This window comes from Cydia fagiglandana, chromosome 6, assembly GCF_963556715.1.
Source record: "Cydia fagiglandana chromosome 6, ilCydFagi1.1, whole genome shotgun sequence".
In the NCBI taxonomy this organism is placed as follows: Eukaryota; Metazoa; Arthropoda; class Insecta; order Lepidoptera; family Tortricidae; genus Cydia; species Cydia fagiglandana.
The window spans coordinates 6,746,040-6,765,049 of record NC_085937.1 but is presented as its reverse complement, the minus strand read 5'-3'; the positions used below and the strand labels follow the sequence as shown (position 1 = coordinate 6,765,049).

Sequence of the window (19,010 nt, the reverse complement as noted above, 5' to 3'; positions counted from 1 at the left end):
CTATGTGCGCCTATTGAAAGTAGTATGAGCAACGTTTATTGGCGCGGACGCGTGCGATTGATTTTACCCGCGATGGTAGAATCCGGGCGCGTACCAGCTCCGTGCACCCGCGCAAGTCAGCGGAGGCAATAACGGCGGAGGCAAAGTAGTATTTTTTCCACAGACAGGATAAATGTACTTTTGGTGAATATGCCTTTGATCCTCCCCTTTCATTCTATACTCATTCGTTCCATGGAGGATATTCAATTGCATATCACAAATCACAACACATCATTTGAAAGTCCTCAGATACCTATTCCAGCCACTTAAGGATATCTATAATCTATCTCGTTCGCTACGCGTTCATATCGGGCGAGGGCGAGCGAGACGAGCAGCGCTAGGGGCCGTTGCCGTCCTCTTCTTCACCGATCTGAAGGATAGCCTTCTGTATGATGCGCTTGAGTTTCTTGCGCGCGTCGTCAGAGCGAAGTGTGCGCAGCTCTGACGCTACGAAGTCACCGAAAATCTGGAGGAAAAAATTAAGTACTTACTGACAATGCCATTTAGTTTCTTGAATATCAAGTGCGAGCTTCATGTATTTTTGAGCTGAAAATGGGAGGGTGTGTGCTGTGCAGTGTATCGAGAGTGGAGACATGTTAGGCTTCCCTACAGTCATTCGGCTTTGGTGCCTTTTGGGGCTGGAGGTCTTGATGGAATTGGCTCGGAGATAAGAAACGAAGGTTTCTTTTTGGGATTGGTAGGTCAGATGGCAGTCTCTTTTAAAAGAACAAGTGCCCTAGACAATTCTTGAGATTTTGTTAACAAAGCGGGCCGAGCTATTTTGAGATGAGGAGGAAGACTGCAAAGAGACGATGCATAGGGAAGCGTTTAATCCATCGTTGTGAGATGTTTCGGGTGGTTTTTGTCCAGTAGGAGTTACATGATCTGACATGATGGCATTCATCAACGTTCATCTGTGCTGTGTTCTCTGGTCACGTGAGAAAAATGGCCTTTCACAGCTAAAAAGAGCGGGATGATAGTCGGTAGCAAGAGAAGGACTGACTTGACATTCATTTGCTCCCATCCCTGGACGTAAAGTGGCCCACAGATTATCAGTTCGCCAGACGATATCAGCCTGTCAGTTGTTCGGAGCTGTCAAATTTTGCGTGTCAAACTGACTGGCTGATATCGTCCGACGAACTGGTAATCAGTGGGCCCCCTAAAACGTAGCCTGGGCGCCGGGTCCTCCGGAATTGATCTCTATACACACTCTAGCTAGACAGAGTCGAAAGTTAATCAGCCGCAAGTGCCAAGCCAAGAGACTCACCTGACATTCATCAGCCCCCATCCCTGGTCGCAGCCTGGGCGCCGGCTCCTCCGGCCACATGAGGGGGTTGGCGCTGGGCGGCAGGGGCGGGGGGGCTGACGCTGCCACCCTGGTGGGCTTGGGGGCTTCAGTGGGGCTGGAGGCCTTGATGGAGTTGGCTCGAAGTGCGGCTCCGAATTCCATCTCTTCTTCGGCTTGGAATTCGGCCAGCTACGGAAGAACGGCTTTAATTTTTGAAGGAGACATAAAAAGTAAAATTCTAAGATAAAACTAACTTCGCCTTATACTTTTCTAGATAACTGTGTTAAAATGTATTCCAAAACCTAAATTTTCAATTACTAAACGCCCATGATATAATTTATATATCCTAAACTGATGCATACTAATCACTAAGACAATTGTCAAGGTCATATCAAAAGCGTAACATGTTCATCAATCTGAATCTGGCTGCTGGACGTTCTAGAGGAAAACTTACAGCCCATGCAGAAAGTCTCCTGATAATACGTATTACTAGTAGGGAGACACTCCTGACTTCGGGCAAACTCGGCTCCGTTCGGCTCAGCATTGCTCCGAGCAATTATTAGGGTTGACGGTTGACACAACTTGACGTCCCTTTATGTGCATGATCACAGATAAGATAATTACCATAGTATAGGATAGTAGTGCCATAAGTTAGAAAGGATATCATGATTCGACCCTGAATCGCTGTTAAACTTCGGTTTTGTAATACGGTTCTGTACGGTAGTACTATTACTTATTCTGTGATATTATCTACTGTTTTATATCGCTGTCTGATTTATTAATTGGCTCAAAGCAGAGGGAACGTACAAAGGATTCAATTTGTCCATAAACAGTCCTTATTACAAGACCATAAATGTCAACGGGTGACACAACACTAACCGGATCGCCAACTTTGTTTACACTCGACTTTTTAGTGACTTTGAACTGTATACGATTGAGTTAAGGTTGAGTTTGGCTTGGAGTGTTTATTATTACCCTCTTTAATTTGGTTACGGTCGAGTGTCGGAGATAAATGGAAATTTATTTTGTCGAGCGAAGATGCTTGCGAGGTATTAGAGTGCTTGTAATCATTTTTAATTTAAATGAAATTTTGTAAATGGGTTAAATTTTTCACCTTATTCATAACGAATTTTCATTTTCTCAAAAAGAAATTAACATGTCACTTACCTATGTGAGAAACATTTTTCTATAAAATTTCTTATCTTATATAGGTATTAGGTAACTTGATCAAATGAAAATAGCAATTTACTTTTGGTGGCTATCAAGTAAGTACCTAAATGAAGTATAATAGCTATAATTTTGCGTCATTAATTGACTTAGTGCATAAAAATAGTCCTGGAGACAAATTCAGATTCAAATTTTTATGGTTTTGATACGACCTTAACGATCGTCTTGGTAATTGGCGCACATCTCACGCATTTCATGCACCACTCAGCGTGAGTGATTTTCAAAGTCGTATCAAAACAAGATAAAAACGGTAACCAAGTTGTTATAACAGAATCGGGCCATGACTTTTTGCCTTCGGTAACCTTTGCTTGAAATAACTAGCTTCGCTAAAACTCAAAGTTCATGCGCCGTCAAAACAAAAGAGCAAAACATACCGCTAGATTGACTCCATCCACATCGAGGGGGTTGGGGGGCGAACGCAAAAAGCAAAGGGCATCGAAGTACTCCCACCCACTAGCCGCCGCCCCGCGCTCCTCGCCGCACTGCCGTCGCTTTATCTTCCGCAACTCATTATTAAACTGAGTCCTCAAGTTGTGTATCTTCCTACTTATCTCCTCGACCGTCGTTCCAAACATTAGCGCCAGATACTGAAGCTTCGCCTGCCGCGCCGCTCTGTCCTTATTCATAGGGTGCCTCGCGTCCCACAACTCCTTGCAATCCCTTTCCATAGTATCGATCAACTTCACAGTGTTCTCTGAGCTCCATTGCAAACGCGTTTCCACCTTTGAGTTCGTGTAACTCTCGTTATCCGAATCCGGCTCCAATTTGAAGAACGTATCGCCGGAATCCGAATTGGAATCCATTGCGTTCGATAATGACGTTGAACAGTGGATAGCGCTCTAGCGAGACTGCTGGCGGGGGCCGAGAGCGGTGTCTAGAGGGCCGGCAACGTCGCTAGAGCGAGCGACGTTGCCAGTCCGAGGCCGCGCGCGGGGCGAGCGCCCGTGCTAAAACGGCTAAAGAGTTAACCACATTAGCAGTTCATGATTTACAATTATTAAAATGCTTTAACAGTAAACAAAACGTCATTCCAATTTGAAATTTTGTACCATAGATACCTTAAGGTTCAATTTAGAATAATTTGACCAAGTCAGTTAAAGCAGTTTGGTTTTGATAAGGGGTTATTAGCGGGACGTATTAACAAAGGAGCATCGGAATGGTTAGTCCGCTCTGTTTAAAGTCGGTTATGCAAACATGAGTAATGAATGACGCTTGTTTTCAAACCTGTAAAGGAATGTTAGTCAGTATGTAACTGAAGTTGTGTTGTAATGAACATCAACTAATCACTCGCCACTTACATAATGGTCTATATTTTACAGAATGGAAATCTGTGGTCCTTGATGGGTCAACATAAAACATTAACTTTTGAATCAAATAAGGTAGTCCTCAAATAGAAATAAAATCAAATATTAAGAATTCTCAATACCTATATTATTTGTATGCACAGTTGTAGATATAATTGGTAGGTGTTAAGTAAGCTTTCCTATTTCTATATTTATTTTATTAATAATATTTTTGTTATTATTTAATTATATTGAGCAAATGTATAGGTACTATTTATACAAATAAATTTTACTAGTCTAGGCACCTTTTGTAAAGATATGACAGCAATCTTTATGGGCCTGAGGAAGGGGACTGGTTTATTCTATCGCAAAATAAACATAACTTACCAGTAAAAAGTAAAAAATAAACAAATACAATTTACTTGACATATTACAACCAATTTTGTAACAGGTAATGTAACACATAGTTTGCAAGTCCCATTGTGTAAGTACCTACGCATTTTAGTAACAAAATATTTTGTTTCTGTTACGCAAATATTTATTTCAGTGCACACGTTAACACACTTCGCACATACAGCCCGATTCGAACTTTTAGATACGTCAATTAATAGATCTAGAAACGATATGGATTAGATATGTCAGTGTCAAATGTGACATGTGTGTGTCAAACAAAAATATCAACATGTATTTATAAGTAGCTTAATCGTATCTTAATGGATCCTATTATTGTTGGTATTATTGATATTGCTCAGAAAACTAAATAAAATGGGGGCTATTAACTATCGAGTCGGCCCCTATATTGGTGGTGTCGATATATGGGCGATTGAGCGAGAGAGATGTTATCGTGAGTGACTTATTATGAGCTTTTGTCAGGGGGTGATAGAAAGGTGCCCCCAGTTCACACGTCTTTTTATCAGATGGTTTATGGTACAGTGTGCGTCAATATTAGCGCATAAGGCTACGCGTAAAAAGTATCATTTTATCATAGGTAGCTTTATAAATTTTCATATATGTATATCTAGGTGTAGCTATGTAAAACCATTCGAATATCGCAGTACTGTACAGTTTGTGTTATTTGGTAGGGTAATGCCAATGCACTACACTGAGAGAAAAATCATCACCAGGAATTAAAAAACAGTTCTGTACTGGGGGAAAAAATGAAGTTTTAGTAATAATTATGGACGTTTTACTATTTATGTAAAGTTTATTTATTTCTACAAACAGCTCAGTAATCCCAAATATAATTTCAACAAACAGATAAAAGAAATTGCAAGAACTAATAGAAATTGCAAAAGTCAATTTGTTCCTATTAGTTAACTCTCCTTGTGGATTAAGTTTATTTTTGTAATTCTAAGTGTGTTTGTATTGTACTTTTCTCTCAGTGTACGCAACCTTGTATATAGGCATTAAGTAGGTAAGTTACTATTAACAAAAATATATGTTTTTCTATAGGTAGGTACCTACGAAATACGAATACAAAGTGTTAAAGTGAGAAAGGCACCACAAAACTTCTTAAAAAGGAAAAAAAAAAGAGAGAAGAAAAGATCGTACTTCCACCTTCAAGGCCGGCGACGCACTTTCCTGTCGCCTCAACTCAACCCCTTTGTTGTTGCAGGTGTCCATGGGCAACGGTGATTACTTACTATCAAGGGATTCGTTTGCTCGGTTGCGTCCCATGTCATAAAAAAATCATAACCATATCAATAATCCGCATTGGGCTAGTGCGGACTATAGCCCAAGCCCACTCGCGCATGAGAGGAGGCCTGTGCCCAGCAGTGGGACGTATATGTATAGGCTGAAATTATTAACTATTATTTAAATCAATAAATTCTACGAGGGTAGTCCCAAAAATGGAATTTCCTATAAGCAAACAAGCCAAACATTAGTATTCTGGGGGGTGGCCACCCCATTGTTTATTCATTAACCAATTGGGGCAGGTCGGGATCGCCGCTAATTGCCTGTTGTATGTCGTTAATAACTAAGGATACAGGGTGGTGATGCCCATAACGGCTACCTATCAATAGGGTCAAAATTGTAAACAACAATTTAAAAATGAAACAAAATATGAAATGTTTAAATATTTTATGTTACCGTAAAAACCCGTTTTTCGTGAAAACAGGGTTTCTCTATTTAAAACTAGTTTTCCTTATATATTTCGTTATAGCGGACATGGAAGAGAACAATCTCACACCGAAGGATCTCTCACAAGGAAGGAAGGAGGAAATTTAAAATGTAGGCGCGAAGGCTTAACTTATTACCATAGAAAATTTGAATATCGCGCCTTTTTCCACTGAAAAGTTGGGTGTGCCAGAGTATAGTCCAAATTTCAACTGAATGTGACACCGGGAAATGACCGTCCAGTGTCATGTCAAGATTTTTAGGGCCCCCCCACATCTGGTGTCTTTCGAGCGTCGGCGTCTACAATTCTATGGCCGACGTCGACGCAACGTCGACGCAGCGACGTCATTTTCCATAGCGCTGGACCGACGCCGACAGACGCCGACGCTCGAAAGACGCCAGATGTGGGGGGGCCCTTTACGGTGTTGTCCAGGCTTTTGTTAGGATATTTTTATATTGCCTCTTAAAGGGGCTGAAATGGGGATGGAAGTTTGTATTAAAAAGTCTTCATCATCATCATCATCATCTCAGCCATAAGACGTCCACTGCTGAACATAGGCCTCCCCCTTGTTATGGAGGGTGAATGCCATAATCGCCACGCTTGGCAGGCGGGTTGGCGATCGCAGTCGAGTATACCGAATTTGAGGGACGCTGCTGCCCGTCCACCGGTGCTCTTGGACGTAGTTTAAGGACATACCCGGGTCCAAAGATTCAGTTGAAATATAAACATCACTTTGGGCCCGATTCCGATTATGAAATAGACTTCTATTAGACATCACCAAGATACGATAACGATATGTTTAAGATCTAACCTGTCAAATTTAACATTTGCGCGATTCTGGAGACACTCTTGAACGATTTCCGCAGGATACGACTTAGAGATCTAATTCACATCCAATAGATATCTTACTCTTGTATCTAATGTACAAGTGATATTGGTTTCCCGAATTGCGCTGCAAAAGAGAACTAGTTGATATCTAAACTATAACGTATCTTGAATGGATCTAGTACGTGTCGTCTCTTGTGAATATTGAAGTTCGAATACAGCAGCTTATCACTTAGTAGTGTTATTAACTCGGCCGTGTTTGATCTCCACGTGTTTCTCATAACTCGTAGGATGGAATCATCGTAAATTATGTTCCTGTTTACATTTACCGCCCTTCTAGCTCGTATAATAACACATACGCCGTTGTTTACTTATATTATACGCCCTTTTGGTGCTACACAAATTAACTTACTATTATGAGTATTACTTTGTATAATTAAAACTGAAAATTGAATTATGAGCTAGCTACGTCAGGTCGTTCAGTGACTGATCCAGGCGGTTTTGTATTTGGTTGGTTAACCAATAAATGTTATAAGTATCCGAAAATATACAAACTGTTTACTTTTATTTAATATCTAAAGGTACATATATACAGACTGTACCGGGTGTGGCCTGTAACATGAGCAAATAATTAAAACATAGATTGTACTCCTCAAACGATGACACTTTTGTTCAACAACTTTAAAAAATTATGAAGTATTTAAACTCCCTATTTTTCATACAAAATAAATATTATCTTCAATGGACGCCATCGCCACGCCATATCATTCTGACGTTGCTTTTCACGCCTGAAACATAACAAAATTCGCAATACATTGCGTCTTAGAATAAACATTAAAGTGTATTAAAAATCAAACCACAAGTTATTTTTAAAAGTTGCTGAACATATGTTGGTCAGTATGAGGAGTACAGCCTACAGTTTAATTTTTTGCTCGTATTCCAGGCCACACCGGTAGATTGGTTCACGCTACGCCACTGTAAGTTGGTGTTATTAAAGATGCTAAAACTAGCAGAGAAAGACATGACTATCATGAGCCCCACCTACTCTCATAAGTCACGGGTGCCACCGAAGCGCGAACATGTCGATATGGAGGGTTAGGTAAGGGATAACGGATAGCGGCGTTAAATCACAGGCGCGACGGTTTGCGTCCCCTCGCCTGTCTCGAGAGATAGCGCTGTACGGACAGCAACTTAAAATAAAGATTTATCACTACCAGGCGTGGTTCATTACGCGATTTCGTCGCTTTGCTACAGGTAGCTAAAAGTACATCCGTTCCACACCAATTTTGGTGGCTAGCCATAAGCCGCGCGTGGCGCTGTCGCCACCTAGCGGCCATATCTATCCATCAGATCGTACCGTACCTAACAGACGCGTTTTGTTAGAGAGTGAGTCTTCTGTACCTAGTACTATTATTTATTCTGTGTCACTACACCTTATACCCTTGTTCCGACTGAACATCTAGCGACCTTCACCAAGGAGGAGTTTTGGCCGAAGAGTGTCAAGTTCCGGCGGTTCCGCGGCCGGCTCCCTGACACTGCAGGGTTGCGAACTGCATCGCAGCCATAACTGTGTGTTTTTAATTTTATAATAACATATCTGCTAGTTTTAAGGTATTTTTCTATGGGCCAATAGTTGCCTGAAAATAAATATTTTCATAAAACAAAGTTCCCGCCGCGTTCTGTCTGTTTGTGTTTGTATGTTCGCGATTAACTCAAAAAGTACCTACTGAACGGCTTTTCATGCAGTTTTCACCTATAAATAGAGTGATTCTTGGAGAAGGTTCTCGGATACGGCCCGGTCTAACGTGAGTCATCCTTTACTCGTAACTCAATGTCTGTTACCATTTGTGTGCAGAATTTATTAAAGCAATTTACATATGCCTAAATGCATCGACTTGTTTAATTTAATAGACACTAAGTAGTAAAAGGTTAAGAATGATTAATATCAATATTTGAATGGGAGAGGATCGGGCTGTCAAGAGGTCGTTCTTGGGACGACCGACTGGTAGCTCTGTGGGTCGGCCCAGGTATCGCTGGGAAGACAGTGTGACAGCGGATCTGATTCAGCTTCGCGTCAGTAACTGGCAGGATTTTGCGCATAATCGGGACAAGTGGCGGGCCAAGATTCTCTTTAGATCGCTGAGCCAAAATAGTTAGTTATTTTATTGTCACGTGCTGACGCTCCCGCGTAGGGCTGCGCTGCGATGGCGCCCGGCAGCCTCATTATTTAGATATTATCCCGCTCCCGGCGCGGCAGACCGATTCTTTAATTAATATAGCACTTTGATTGTCCGTGGTGTCATGGCGACAACTTTTCTGCCCTGTACAAGTCTCATGCGATAGTGTAGGTATGGCTGTGGTAGGTATCTGCCAATTGTTTATTATAATGGCTCCTCTACACAATGGGCCAACACCGGCCACTCCAGGGACGCAGCTATGGGGTAGAATGAGATAGCAATATCACTTGCTCCCTCTAACGCATAAATGCGTCCCTTGGAGTGGCCGGCGTTGGCCCATCGTGTAGAGGAACCATGAAACATGCGCATCTGACATTTTGTTACGAGTATATCCTACTTTTCTGCATTAAAAGGATACATAATGAAAGCTCCATGGGTATGTTGAATCTTAAGGATATGAAGTACCTATTAGGTATACTTTGTTCGATGAGAACTATTCGAACGTACAGAATATTGTACATTTCGCTCGTACCTGTCCGTACATATATTGGCGCAGGTGAGACGCACGAGAACTAAATGACATCAATCTGATAAATCATTGTAAGTACTTACGTTCGAATGGGCCGGTACATAATGTATGTCGTAAATATTCCCTATTCAAATATCGTATTTAAAAACCTAATATTGAATTATTTATGATGATACGACATCTGATGATATTTGTGTTGTATGATTATTCCCGTGATAAAATACCTATGTTGGACAAATACATAAATGCTTTTGACTTTTTACCTTCATTTCACAAAAGAAAATGAAAAAGTACAAAAAAGTTAAGTATTTGCCATAATAAAAACATATTGCGACTTTTTATGACACTACACTTGTGTCTCCGATTGTTCTTTCGAGCGCCATTTTACGAGTTGTGAAACTGTTATCGGTAAAGTTTGATTTGATTTTATGAGCATCGCAACTTTTATTGCAGTTCTAGATCTAGATTAACTGGATTTTCCTGCTATATAATAATTCAGCCTATATACGTCCCACTGCATGGATAGTTTAGATTGGATTGCAATAAGTCCAAATTTGTGCAGCAATGCAGGTTTATATTAAAATTGCGTCAAGTCGACGAAAACTAGAGCCGGACAAAAACTAGCGCAATGACCCTACTTATTTGTAATTACCGATTTTACCACCCAAATCCCGTTCAATGGCACCACAACATAGCGTGAAAAACTGGAATCATTACCATCGGCCCCGAACAACTCGCAATCATCACCAGACTTTACGACCGTCCCGTTCCTTTCCAGTCCCGCCGGCCTCATGTTACGCAATTATCCGTTTTTTTTATTATTTCCATTCATTCCGATGCCACGGAGCATTCTAATCGGCTGCCGACCCATTCATTTTGTCCGTGCCCTGTCATCCGGAACGGGAATGACTGGCAAGTTTGAAATTTAAAATTCGAACGTTATTCCTGCCCTTTTCTCTCTCCTGTTTGAACAGATGCGTGCAAAAGCAACGGCAGGAGTGTGATTTCGATTTGAATTCAGAACGTTGTGTGCCAAGTCCTGGTATCAACGTTCATTTGCAAGCATCCTGCTTGCTCTTGTACGATAATGTGTATAGCTGTCTTTGTCTTCACCGCATGGCTCCTTTTGTCGTAGAAGATTAGGGGACTTGGCACGCTCCTGAGAAATGGGCAGATGTTTAGAATTTTAGCTTGTTTGTAAGTTGAAGTCGACTTAAAGCTTGCAGATCAATGGATTTGGGTGGAAATAAAGGAAGTTTGTAAGAGCTTAGTAAACATTAACCTTTTATTGAAGAAAGAATGGGTGAAAAAAAATTGTGTTCGTTGTCACTGGGGTTGAACGGAATGATATCACAAACATAATTGTCTTAAATTTGTTTGAACCATCATGTGTGACCAGAGATGTGAAAAATACTTTATAAAAAGTATTTAAATACAAAATACAAATACTTCCTTGATAATACTATTTCAAATGCAAAATACAAAATAGTTTTTTAAATTTGTATTTAAATACAAAATACGAAATAGGTATTTTCAAAATACTTTTTAAAAATACAAATACTTTGCGATAAAAGGTACTCTGAGTAGTGAATATCTAGTCTGAATTAAAAAGTATTACTCGGAATTTCCTAGTTGTAAAGACTCTCTTTATTCTTTGAAATTAATCCTCTATCTAAAGTGCAAATTTCTAGTTGTTTGCTCATATAAACCGGTAGGATGTAGGTATGGATGATGGTTTTTAACGGCCAACTTTTAAAGCATTAATTTGTAATGTTTTACAGCTAGTATAATGCCTCTCGTTAGTGTGATGAAAACGTCTCGTTTGTGTTTCACCAGGGCAGAAAAGTTTGTTCTCCTCTCGTGCCTTGAAACCCTCGCAACACTCAAGATTCCACTTTTTTAACCACTCGCTACGCTTGTGGTCATGTGCGACGTTACTAAACAGATTCAACAGTTCCATGTTAAAAGAATGAGAGAGTTGCCAGGATTGTAACATCAGAAGAGATTGTAACTCCTATCTACATTACCTACCTACTATAAAGTATTTTGTATTTTGAAAATAGAAAATAGGTCTCAAAAACTATTTCAAATAAAATACAAAAAAGCTGCACAGCTCTCACGGAAGCCCTTATCGAAAATAAAGAGATTGTTCTTTCAGATCACTATACATTCATAAAAGATGCTCGCAAAGATGGCCGCAAAGAAAAAGAAGACCTTGATAATAAACTTCTAGAATCTACCCTAGCAAAATTGACACCTAACAAAAAACGAGCAATCGAGAGATCCATCGCAGCCAAGATGAAAACGAAGGCCTCAAATTGGCTCTCGGTTATTCCAACAAAAAAAGATCACTTCGATCTATCCCCATACGAATTCAGAGATGCGCTGTCAATACGCTACCATAGAACACCAAACGCCATGCCGCAATCATGCGACGGCTGTGGCAACGGCAGCTTCAACATCGACCACGCGCTCTGCTGTAAAACTGGAGGCCTAATCACAAGGCGGCACAATGAGATTAGAGATTTATTCTGTGAACTTTGTCAACACGCGTGGGGCAACGTAACAAAAGAACCAATAATCTCGGAAAATGACTGCGGCCTACGTGCAGATCTATCTTGTCGTGGCGTATGGGATGCGCAGAGGGAGGCGTTGTTTGATATCCGTGTCGTCGACACTGACGCTCCTTCTTACCTCTCACGACCCGTCACATCTGTACTAAAATCAGCTGAAGACGAAAAGCAGAGAAAATATTCCACGGCCTGTGAAATGCGACATGCAACGTTCACCCCACTTGTAACATCTGTTGACAGCGTCTATGCACCCCAAATGTCCTCCTTTATAAAACATATGGCAGAAACCATATCTCAACGGTGGAACCGTTCTCTAAGCACCATACTGGGCTGGCTGAGATGTAGGATCAGTATCGCCGTTATACGCGCCACCAGCATGTGTATCCGAGGCACACGCCACCGTTTTAAGTCGACCGCCAGGTGGCTTGGGTTCGACGACGGTGCTGCCCTTCCACACATCGATTGAAACCACTTTTCTACCCTACCCACATATGTATTACCTAACCCTTTGCCTAGGTACTTATGATTGTTTTAATGTAATAAATTTTTGTTGACCCTTATAATAATATTCTGTGTAAGTAATGTTTTCATGTATAAAATAATAATGTGTTTTGTAATTGTAAAAAAAAAAAAATACAAAATAGTTTTCTTCAAAAGGTATTTAAATACAAAATACAAAATAGATATTTTGCATTTTGTATTTGCAGTTTAAATACAAGTATTTCAAATAAGTCACATCTCTGTTTGTGACATACGCTTGCGAAATTCAGGCTTTGACTTAGAATACCCAACAAAAACTAATTATGTACTATGTTTAATAGGTTACCTATGTGTGATAACTTAGTAGAAGAAAGTTAAGAAAAATAGCTTAATGTTAGTACATATGACTCGCTACAGTTTAAATTCAATTAAATGGCCATTGCGTATTGCAATATTGACATCGTTCATCAAAATAACTGCCGTATTCGAACTTCAAGAGACGACACGTAGGTACTAGATCCATTCTAGATACGTTATAGTTTAGATATCAACTAGTTCTCTTTTGCAGCGCAATTCGGGCAACCAATGTCACTTTTACGTTAGAGTAAGATATCTATTAGATATGAATTGGATCTCTAAGTCATATCCTGTGGAAATCGTTCAAGAGTGTCTCCAGAATCGCGCAAATGTCAAATTTGACAGGTTAGATCTTAAACATATCGTTATCGTATCTTGGTGATGTCTAAAAGATATCTAATAGATGTCTATTTCAAAACCCGAATCGGGCCCAAGGTGACACAAGAATAAGTTCCAATAACCAGTTCAATAAATAAACTATTCCCCTCAAATCTTTATGGGTAATTTGCCAAGTGTATCTCTGTAAAGTGTAAACTTATCTCCTGCTCACTTATTTTTGTTTGCTTTCCAAATAAATAAAATAAGATAAAACAACATACAAAAAACCGGGCAAGTGCGAGTCGGACTCGCGCACGAAGGGTTCCGTACCATAATGCAAAAAAAAAAAACAAAAAAAAAAGCAAAAAAAAAACGGCCACCCATCCAAGTACTGACCCCTCCCGACGTTGCTTAACTTTGGTCAAAAATCACGTTTGTTGTATGGGAGACCCATTTAAATCTTTATTTTATTCTGTTTTTACTATTCGTTGTTATAGCGGCAACAGAAATACATCATCTGTGAAAATTTCAACTGTCTAGCTATCACGGTTCGTGAGATACAGCCTGGTGACAGACGGACGGACGGACAGCGAAGTCTTAGTAATAGGGTCCCGTTTTACCCTTTGGGTACGGAGCCCTAAAAACGGCTTAAATAGGATTTGATAAGATAACCAATACGTGGTATAGGTACTCCGTATACCTATGTAAGTATGTCAGTAACTCCAACGTCCTTAATAAATATATGTAGCTATTTAAGCATAGGTATGAAAAAATTACAAAAATATCACAACGGGTCAAGGGAGCAAGCAAAAGCTTAAAAAGAAGTTTTGTAGAAACTTAAATGTAACTTGTATTTTTAATAAGCAATAGCATAAATTCTGGTATTGCAGCATTGTATACTCGTAATCCGTATTAGGTAGGTACGCAATAGTGGGAATTCATCTTGGTGAAGCGACTGTATCTAGGTATACCATTTGTTTTCGAAGATTGAGAATGTAAGATCTTTTCTTATCCTACAATAAACCCAAATATATGTGTGTGATCAAAATATCAGAACTTAAGAACAAAATATCATACCTACTTTAGGTAAAGGTACTTTATGCAAGCTTCTATGAAGCGCCATAAGTGTTTGACAAACTACCGACATTCGCACCTAGGACCGGGGTCATTATGTTGGACTTTTGGATGGTGATGCTGATGATGGCACGAAGGCTGTTATAAAATTATACCTTATTATGAATTATGTAAGTACCTACTTACGCTCTTTTGTATGTGAGGTTGCTTTAGTGAATCAACGCCCAACGAGCGCGCGCGCCACCCACGGCGGTCCAGACAAACAAATTGAATATCTTGTCGTGCACCGTCCACACTGGTAACTGATAGATTATACAGGGTGAAATTTAAATCACTGGCCAAATTGAAACACCCGAAAGAACTCGAAAAAATATTAAACACGTGTTTTTTCTTTTAATCCCGCTCAGTACATTTTTTTCGAAATAACTCATCATCAAGTTGTCCTAAATACCTCGTACGTTATGGTGAACCGACAACTACCCACTACACCCGCTTCTCTCTTATCAGTTAAGGTCATTGACACCCCGCCCCTCCCGCTGTTTGCAATCGCGTCACCAATTATGAACCCTATTGCAGCGAGATAAGACGCTTACCTACATAAGTTGCTAATTTTTCCTTCATACTTTAACGGGCTTAGAACCGTCAAAATGCAAAGGCAACCCATTTTTAATCTAAAATGTTATTTCTGACTAATGATTATTAACAAAACGTCCGTGGCTTAAAAACAATGAGTAAAAACTAGGTCAGCAATTTTTGCATTCAGGCGTATTTAAAAAAATGAATCAACTTATGTACTTACATTTGATTAAAAGTCGACGCAATTAACGAAAGTCCCACGAGATGGTACTCTTGGATTCAATCCTTGTCTGCGAAGGCGTGGAACTGATTCCATTTCGTATAATCTTTGTGCACCACGTAAACACTCACCACTTATAAATAACACCGTACCATTTCGTAATATTCCCGGTTCGAAATCATTTTTTTAAACCTTAGTACGCGCGCGATTATTATTTTAAGGTTGGCGAGTGACGAGTGACTAATCATTTATGCTTACCGTTATGTTTACCGCTAGCACGGAATGGTTTAGACTACCCTCGAAATTGATAAACCTGCCTACCATCGCCAACACTAACTGGGTGGACCCTACTGCAACGATTATAAGGTTTAGTGTAGGTCAGATAAGGGTTTTGCTGATGTTGTTGTTAAAACCTACTATTAGGTTTGTTTACATTTGTGGTAATAGGGTGACCACGACTCGTGGAAAATATTTAAAAATTGAAAAATGAAAATTAAAAAAAAATGTACTCTTTTTTTCGCTAAATAGATTCCTTAAGTGTAACCTAGTGCTGGGAATGAATATGGCCAGTGATTTAAATTTCACCCTGTATATTATATACCTTATTGTAAGTGCATAAGGTTCACTGATGGGCAGTTCAGTGGTTTGTACAGTCAGCATTAAAAGTAACTTATCGGACCATAGACCATTAGTCCGATAAGTTACTTTAGAAATGAAGACTTTGTTTATATAGGTTTCCTTTTTTCAAAATTTGCAATAATCTTTTGTTAAAGCGTAACCTAGAACATATTATACTGAAGTGGAAACCGTTTTCTCCCGAAATGGAAATTTCAACAAAAAAGTTTTTAAATTAGCAATATTATATTTTTAAACTATTTTTTTCATATAAATTTTACATAAATGATGACAAGGCCACACTTTATTGCAAATGCCATGCATAGTTAGCTTGGTCCCCTTTTCCGACTACATACATAATTATAATAAGACTAAAAGCAAGTGGCTTATACAAAATCAACTAAACAAGCGCTCGCCACAGGAAACCAATAAAGACCCAGCAGGCACGAAAGCGGCCGAATGTAATAAAACGACCATCCCACAGCTTTCCATTCTCTCCATTTATGGCATCGACTGATGCCTCCTGTAGATTGTGTAGCCACAGTTTTTCTTCAAAGAAAATAGTAGAAATAATAGAATTAACCGTTATACTTACTGGATTTAATTTATATTCTTTTAGATCTGACGAATCACAAGGACATTATCTTAAAATCTTTCTAAATAGTTATAATAAAACGATGGACATTTTTGATTTCGTAGGTATGTATACTCGTAAGTATGTAGTTCCATACACGTGTATGGCCGACACAACTACCATTCTTCCATTTCATATGGATAAATATGTACATATATGAATGTAAAAGTCTGTCTAGACGTTTATATTTACGAATCGTTTTAATATTTAAATCGGAACTTTACTTTACGTACTTGCTGCGGCAGAAAATGATACCTATACCTACTAACCATATTAGTACCTTAGTATTATATTTCCCCATGTGGAGTTAAAGGACTGAAATTTTTTGGAAGTTCTAATAAGTATTCGGTAACAAAGAATAGGTAGTAATATTTATTATTTACTTAACTATATAGCCATATGGCATTGATACTTAGTCGCCAAATAATCAGTTTTACAGTCTATTATTACAATACAATATCTAAATTCTTCGCCCATTTTTCGCAGCGTCTGCACAGGTGAGTGAAGATCTAAACTAATCTAAAGCATCTCCGACAAATTTCCGTTTCGGGCAATTATGTATGATGCAAACTCGACGAAGTTGTCAAAGACTTAGAAAGTCTCACCCTGTATGATTATATGGTGTATGGTCTGCCCTTGGGCCCCGCAGTTGCATGCTGCATCTGTATCATGGTCGCGTTTTTATCACCTGTTATGTCATGCGTCACTTTCGCACTTCGCACTTACCCACTTGTTAGAACGTGACAGGCATGGTGACAAATGATAGAGCCGGCCATCTTAGCCCTTCTGGTGAGTGTCGGCAACCACATTTAAACAAATAGTGTACCTACAAACATTTAGTAAATTAATAATTGTATTTATTATCTTAAGAGTAGTTAAGTGTAGTATATTTCTGTTATACATGTTTTAGTAAGAGCTGTTAAGGAAATAAGTGAATGTCCTTAGTGTGTCTCTGTAAACTTATCTCCTGCTCACTTATTTTTGTTTGCTTTCCAAATAAATAAAATAAAATAAAACAAACATACAAAAAAGGTCCTAGAGTTAGACCGTAAACAGTCTGCAGCGATTTTGCCGATAGCCCACTCAGTGCAAGTACACGTGTCATTATAAACGTCAAACTTCTATGAAATTATGACATATAATAACACTTCCACTGCGTGGGCTATCAAATCCGCTGCAGACTTTTATTGGTGCGACTATAATTGCTTCCAACGTCGCTTGTACCTAGTGGTCCACATTTGCATACCCCGTAGCCCCGTATACATTAGTTTAGGAACTAGCGGCTCGTTAAAGCGTAATGTACACGGAACAGTCATAAATAACACGAGTTCCGGAACAACTTTGCAGACGGGAGCCGTCACAAGTTTGAATAATTGAGCATAATGATATCTCTATTTACAGGACGGAGAAAGAAAAGCAGAAACAAATTAACAAAGGGATTGCATTAATAATAAAAGTAACAGCAGATTGCGTTCCCAGGTCGATCGTAGCAAGAACTTGCTGAGGTGGGGTGCTCAGACACCAAATGTCCATGTTGGACGACTCTCAAACGATGGAGCACCTGATATTCTGTCCAGCGTGCCCGCATGCCTGCTCAGAGCAGGATCTCCGTGATGCGACGGATAGCGATGAATGTCGCTCACAGACAAAATATCCTCCAGACTGAGCATAGTCGTGCTACCCCCTCTGCCACGCATACGGTAATTTTACTCCATGTTCGAGTCGAAAGTGTCTTTGTGTGACGTCTGTGTCTTCGCTCACCTCGTCCCGCGCATCCCCGCATTTTTGGCATCATCGGTTGCATGAAATAATTGCTCTAAACTCGGTGTAGAGGATTCCTAGTCTATGATGTCGCTATACCTTTTGGTCCTGCACAGTCTAAAAGTCTGAATCCATCGACAAGAGAAAAAGAAGAATTTAAAATGTTGATATGTCACTCTTTAGCTTCAAAATTCCAATCCAACACAACACAACAGGCATTGATTGGTCACAAAGGTGGAAGTTTTTGATCATCCATTGCCACATTTTGTGGAAGATTTTTTTTTTATTATGAATGGGCTTACTCATGGCCACAGACTAGCCGAGGCGTAGACGTGGCCTACGATGGAGCGAGCTCGCCCAGAAGGTGCCTGTTCACTCTTGATTTGAAGGTTGCCGGGTTATAAGAACACGGAAATATAGACGCCGGCAAGGAATTCCATTCCTTGGCAGTGCGCATAAGGATAGTAGAAGCAAAGCGCTTCGTGCGAATTGGTGGAATATCTACCAAGTAAGGATGGAAACCGGCCGTGCGTCTAAAAGTCCGATGGTAGAATGGGGACGGTGGAATGAGCTCGTGTAGCTCTTGGGCACACTCCCCGAAGTGCAACCTGTAGAATACCGACAGGCTGGCGACTTTCCGTCGATTGTTTTAGTTTGGCGTTTGTCGAAGTACGATTGTCATTTTGGCTAGACTCTCACACTCTCAGTTCGTTACAAGACTATGACGTATAAATAACACTTGCACTGCGTGTGCTATAAAAATCGCTGTAGACTTTTCTTGGTCTAACTTTAAACCTACTTTAACTCGTCTCGTCACACCACACAATCGCATATAACGGCTCCTCTACACGATGGGCCAGCGCCGGCCACTCCAAGGGACGGATTTATGCGTTAGAGGGAGCTAGTGATATTGCT

General features: G+C 39.9%; 1 protein-coding gene across 1 annotated transcript; it reads right to left on the bottom strand.

Annotated features, from left to right (window-relative positions):
- Window positions 1–284: 284 nt before the first annotated feature.
- LOC134665570 (uncharacterized) lies at window positions 285–3,554 on the bottom strand. The gene is made up of 3 exons (XM_063522541.1): window positions 2,929–3,554; window positions 1,307–1,516; window positions 285–505 (listed from the first exon to the last, which is right to left on the bottom strand). Exons 1-3 carry the CDS (start codon window positions 3,355–3,357, stop codon window positions 377–379), a joined length of 768 nt encoding a protein of 255 aa, XP_063378611.1. The 5' UTR covers window positions 3,358–3,554; the 3' UTR covers window positions 285–376.
- Between the last annotated feature and the right edge of the window lie 15,456 nt (window positions 3,555–19,010).

Coding starts and splice junctions, on each gene's coding strand:
- LOC134665570 (XM_063522541.1), bottom strand. CDS start 3,357: ATGGATTCCAATTCGGATTCCGGCGATACGTTCTTCAAATTGGAGCCG. Junction 1,517..2,928: donor TGGATGGAGTCAATCTAGCG/GTATGTTTTGCT, acceptor GTTCTTCCGTAG/CTGGCCGAATTCCAAGCCGA. Junction 506..1,306: donor TGGGGGCTGATGAATGTCAG/GTGAGTCTCTTG, acceptor TTTTTCCTCCAG/ATTTTCGGTGACTTCGTAGC.